At 34.8% G+C, this 5,911-nt stretch overlaps 1 protein-coding gene across 1 annotated transcript; it reads left to right on the plus strand.

The window, feature by feature from the left end:
* Window positions 1-710: 710 nt before the first annotated feature.
* LOC140693978 (heat shock transcription factor, Y-linked-like) lies at window positions 711-2,602 on the plus strand. Its single transcript, XM_072957482.1, has 2 exons — window positions 711-1,339; window positions 1,813-2,602. The coding sequence occupies exons 1-2, from the start codon at window positions 815-817 to the stop codon at window positions 2,503-2,505; spliced, it is 1,218 nt and encodes a 405-aa protein (XP_072813583.1). The 5' UTR covers window positions 711-814; the 3' UTR covers window positions 2,506-2,602.
* The last annotated feature ends 3,309 nt before the right edge of the window (window positions 2,603-5,911 follow it).

Consider the following 5,911-nt stretch of genomic DNA (forward strand, 5'->3'; position numbering starts at 1 on the left):
ATTATTCCTTCTAGGGACTTAAAAACCTCTGAGTGAAAGAATGCAAAAATAAACATTTGTAAGTGTACAATCAGATTTTTCTCTTGTGTAATTGTAAAGTAGAATATTAAATTACATTTGTTTTACTTACAGCACTGAAATAAAATTTAAAACAAAAATTCCCCCCTTTGGAATTTCTTAAATTTGATTGATTATTTTAATTTAATTTTAATTCATAAATATTTAACATTTATTTATAAACATAACAAATAAACTGATATTTATTCTGCTGATGTTTTGAATATAGAGCTACTTATTGTAAAGTACACAGAGAAATAACTACTTCCGTTTAAAAATCAAATTTTGATTCACTTTAATTACAAATGATAATGAAATTGTTATAACGTTTCTGTAAAAATTTTACACAAATTTCACTTTAAATTCCAATATTTTAAAATTATTTTATTTATTTTTTGCAAATTTGTACTCTGTTCACCAATGTTGTATACATTTGGGTACAAAAGGAATGAGATTCTTTTTATCTCATACACCCCAAAGTTAAATTGTTTAAAAAGATATTCTCTGGAAAATATTTGCACGTCACAGTATAAAAATAAATATCCTATGTATTTCATTTTAACTGGATTAATGAGAAGGAAACACTGGCTGATTGTTACACTTGGGTTGCTAAGAGACCAGTCTTTTTGTGATGTCACAGCCACTCAGGTTGAGAACCATGTTGATGGCCTATCAGTTTAACTGTGCAGGCCTGCTTAAGCAGCATTTGAAGCTGCACTGCTCAAAATCATGCCGATTAGAAAAGTAGCTGTAGGAAATGTTATTTGAGATGGCACATATTTCTTCAGAAATTCAAGATGTGCCTCCTAAAGATGGACCAACTGATTCAGGAAACCCCGGTAGATCTCTATCGTGTGATCAAACATTCTCTGGGGACTTGGACTTGAGGTGTATGATTGAAGAAAATGCTTTTCAGACTTTGTCTGAAAAATCCTTGATAAAAAGACCATGTTACACACATTGTGTCTTGGAACTAGATGAAGATAATGATTTTCGTTCTCTGACATTTCCAAGAAAACTCTGGAAAATGGCTGGGAGTGACCAATTTAAATCCATCTGGTGGGATGATAATGGAACTTCCATAGTTATTGATGAAGATGTCTTTAAGAAGGAAGTTTTGGAAAGAAAGGCCCCTTTCAGAATATTTGAAACTGGAAGTATGAAAAGTTTAGTTAGACAGCTTAACCTTTATGGGTTTAGTAAAGTGCGGCAGAAATTTCAAAGATCTGCTTGTCTAGTTGACTTTCTGGCAGAAGAAAAAGAAGTCTCTGTTTTAAGCAAGGTATACACAAATTTTAGTTATGACTTGGTAACTTATGTATAAAATTTTATTTTGTATATCAATCTATGGTAATATAAATGTAAAGCTAGATTTTGAAAATAGTATAAAACTACAAATGCTAAAATTCTTTATTTTTTCTAAAAATGAGGACAGTGACTTAACTCTTCAAGACTATGAGAAAGTTTGCTAGCAGCTATGAATCTTATCAGAAATCTAAATGAAGGTATGAAAGCTGCTTTTCAAAAGTGGCATTCACCGTTACTGCAAACACTAAATTCTTTAATTTGATGACTATACTATTTACATGTGTATTTTCCAAATAAGGAACTTCAAAATATCGTCAGCAATGTTCATATTTTGATGATTTTATCTTTGCATACTAAACAGGAAATCTGAGGTTTTTAAGTTAAGGCTTATTGTAGTTATGTATTTTGGTTTAAATTATTACTAAAACCTTTCTCCTTTGGTTGTAGCTGCAGTTCTACCATAATCCAAATTTTAAACGAGGCTGTCCTCAGCTTTTAGTGAGAATAAAAAGAAGAGTTGGGATTAAAAATGCCTCTCTGGTGTCTTTATTGGCTCGAGATTTCAACAAGAAGCACTTTAAAGGAGGAAGTAATGTTGGTAAAAATAATTCTGATTTTGTGGCTGACACTAGTGGAGAAAGTGCATTTTTACCTTCTGCAGATTTAAACATGCCTCTAATAAGAAAGCCCTCTATTGGCCACATAATTTGTGATAAAACTACCCCGCTCAGAGGTGATTTTTCTCCTCCATCATCAACGTCAGTTAGACCACCAGAAAATATTGCAGTGGAACAACTAGCTATTTTAAATCAGTTGACCACTGTCCACGGGCACTCTCAAAGCAGCTACACTGAAGCAAATGGCCGTGATGTGAACTTCATTACAACTACAACTTCTACTTCTCAATATAGCATCTTGTCCCCCTTACAGAGCAATTATTTTGGACTGATGGTGGAGCCTTCTTATTTTCCAAATAGATATCACAACATATCTGCTAATGAAGGTCGTTTTTGTAAACTTCAACCTGTGAGTAACCCACGGTTTCCAGTGCCAGTGATAGCTGATACATCAGCTACTTCTATTTCAAGGCCAACTCATCAGACATCTTCAGTTTATGAACGTCATCCTAATTACAACTGAACTACCAGAGGACTACCAGGTTATGCATGATAACAAAGATTAAAATTGATGTTTGCAAATTTTGACAAATATCTGCAATTTCCTTATTTGAACAATAAACATAGAATTGTACTTTATTATCCTTATTTTTTTAAATAGAGATAAGAGTTAAAAGTGATACTAAGTTACCATTTAAAGAAAAAAAGATATTTGTTTGATATGATCATTTGATGGAACAACATGAGTGTAAATTTAAATAATTTCTGTGAGGAAGAAGAGAAAATGGAAGAATTTGGAAAAAGACTAAAACATGGAGAGAGGGAAAATTACTTAGTGTTTTCTGGTTCATCCTGAAAAGTATTAAATGTGTTAAGTTAGGATATGTTGGAACAGGATGAAAATGCAGGAACCAGCCCAGGGATCATGGTCTTTATTATCTCATCTGTGGTATAATAAAAGTCACATGATATAGTCTCAGATGGTACATTCAGCATGTGGTAAAATTTAACAAGGAATTTTATCTATGGTCTTCCTTGTGCTGTTTTCTAAGCATTCCAAATGTTGCTTTATTTTTCTCCACTCAAGAGACTGCACTATATTTTTAGAGTGAATATTTTAAGTTACTTTTATGTTCCAGCCAAACACAAGCTTACATCTTCAGGGTTGCACTTAATGCTTTTCCAAATCTAAGCCCACAAACTCAACATAGTTTAGCCATTTCATTATCGATCTGGCATCTGACTAATTTGGCATATCTTTATGTTTCATTGTTTCTGGAGATACATCCAGGCAAATGCTTATCAACCATATTAAATCCAAACTCACAACCATTGCTCCAGCTTATCCTTGGACTTAGAATGTCCTCCTTTTACCTATTTAGATTTCCCCAGTCTCAGTACAGAAATCACCTCCTCCAGATATTTTCTGTCTATCCCCCTTTCCTTGTCTAACTTGGATACCAGCACAGTAAACACAGCTTATGCCACAGGATGCATTTTAGTATTTAGTGAATGAAAAATACATGTTAACTTTAAGCAAAATCTACTTTCCTGAAACAAAACTTTCATGGTTTACAAACAGTTTCATTATGGTCTTTATTCTTCACCACAAACTAGCTCTTTTCGTAGCCCAAGGCTAGTCACTCAAGACTGTAATTGGAGATAGGTACAGGAGACAAAGTATTATTTTCTTCTTAATTCATGCCTCCAGAGACCTAAAGCATTTCATTCTCATTTGCTGGATTTTTTCCTGTCTCTTCATCACCCACCCACCCCAAAATAGCTGATTCTCTTCCCCATACCAATAACTATACTTATTTCTAATTAATTGACTTCTTAGAATCAGAGCTTTATCCACAATTGGCAGTGCCATTGCAAACATTTAGTGTAGGTTTATTCACCCCACATAACTTGTGCCCTTGCTAACCTTCACACAGGAAGTATCTGCGAGGTTCTAGCCCCTTGGTTGGGGTGGTCGTATTCAGTAACTTAATTGCAATCTGAATTGTGTGGACAAAAAAGAGGTGAGGGTGGTAGAATTAAATATTTGTCTAACTGCAAGAATACCAAATTTCTGCAGATATTAGGAAATATATAATATTAATGGAAGACTTTGACTCTTTCCCATTAATTTAAAATAAATGGTGAAGCAATTTCAGAATGTGAAATGAGCTGAAATTCTGGAAAAATTGTAGGCAAGTTCAGGGAGCCTAAGGCTTCTGCTCACAATGATGCAGCCAGTGTCATCTGATAAGACTGGAAAGGCAAAATTGAGTCCAGAAAATGTGTCACCATTTGTGAAGAAAGCCTTTGATAATCTGGAGAATGGGCAAATGGGCCAGGGTAAGCTCTAGCAACTTCCCACCAATATGACTTTTACCAAGAGAAGGAAAGAGCCCACTTGCAGCAGAAGATCTATGCCTGGACAGCAGTGATTGTTCCTATAACAGAAACATCAACCTTTCAAGTTTGTCAGCTCAACTCTGATGGTGGCTATGTTGTAGCTTACATTATCAGTCTGGGGTTCAGAAGGGCTGGTTCAGCAGCTAGTTTCCAGCTCCCTTATCAGACAGTGGGTCTTACCATAATCATCATAACAAGATTCTATAGTGATAAGTCAAAAGCTACACTTTAATTTCAAAATTAGAAATCCTAAAGAATTATATCGTTTGTTTCTCCATCTCTAGTTTTCTACCTGGGAAAACTAGAATATTGGCAAATGAACAAAAGTTGCCTGGTGCTTTGAAAACTATTCTCTGAGCTTTGTCCACTGAATTCTTCCCACTAAATACAACAAATCTGTCTTCCACTGCGTGTGTGTGTGTGAAGATGCATTTTTAAGCAGTAACGAAGTTTGTCTTAGTTGAGTCATCAGTGGATTATTCCTGTGCATGTTTCAGAATCTCTGTGAATTAAGCGTTTCATTGAGCCACCAGATTTTCTTCCGATCAGGGAGAGGAATATTATATTTCTCCCAGTATGCTAATTGTTATCTTTTCATTGAATCCCGAGCTGATGCTAGGGCCAAGCCACTGAACCCTTGAATTGGACTGAGGCATATACAGTCTCCAATCCCCAGAGCTCAGCACAGGATTGTGTCTCCTTTTTAATTTAAGCTTATGTCCAAGTTTTTTTCTCTTTTAATTCTCATTGTTGACACATCATATTTTGGCTTTGAACACCCATTGACTAATTTATAGAGACTGAACTGCTGATGTATTCCCGTTCAACTACAAATAGAAATAACCTTTATTTCGTTGGACTACCTGGAATACAGTGAGCATAGTCATTATTTTGAAAGCAGTCCTCAGTCCTAATAATGCAGAAACTTTATAGTTCTTTGCCAGCACTTGAGCGAGGATAATTCCTGTGGATCTCAGGGATTATCCTCACATCCCTTAATGCAACCATGGGAAAACACCATATTGTTTTCCAAAATCAAGTCTTTGTCATTATTGCATTCCAATTGCAAAACAGTTAAGAACTGTAGGAGTTCTGAGGTTTTATCATGCTGAGATTTTTTGCAACCTAGCATGTTCCTTACTTACTGATGCTGTTGGGGAGATGAGACCTTTGGTCTGAGACAGTGAATATTAACACTCAAAGAAAAGCAGCCATGGTTACATTTTTTATCCATTCCCTAATCTCAGATGAATTCACAGAGTGAAATTTTGATGCCTACAAAATCAGTGGTCTGTTATCATGAAGAAAGTTTAAGGCATGGTAAAACACTAGTTATATTAGTATCTTTATGTATAATTTATTAGAATCACTTATATATTTGCATCTTTATCTAGGATAACTCTATCATGACTCACGATTACTTGCTTCAAAAACAGTAATGAGAAATGACATGGGAAACAATGATCATTGTCTTTCCATTTTTCCTTCTGCTTTTATTGAGAGATAATTGACATAAGACATTGTGT

This window comes from Vicugna pacos, unplaced genomic scaffold, assembly GCF_048564905.1.
Source record: "Vicugna pacos unplaced genomic scaffold, VicPac4 scaffold_20, whole genome shotgun sequence".
NCBI classification, from domain to species: Eukaryota; Metazoa; Chordata; class Mammalia; order Artiodactyla; family Camelidae; genus Vicugna; species Vicugna pacos.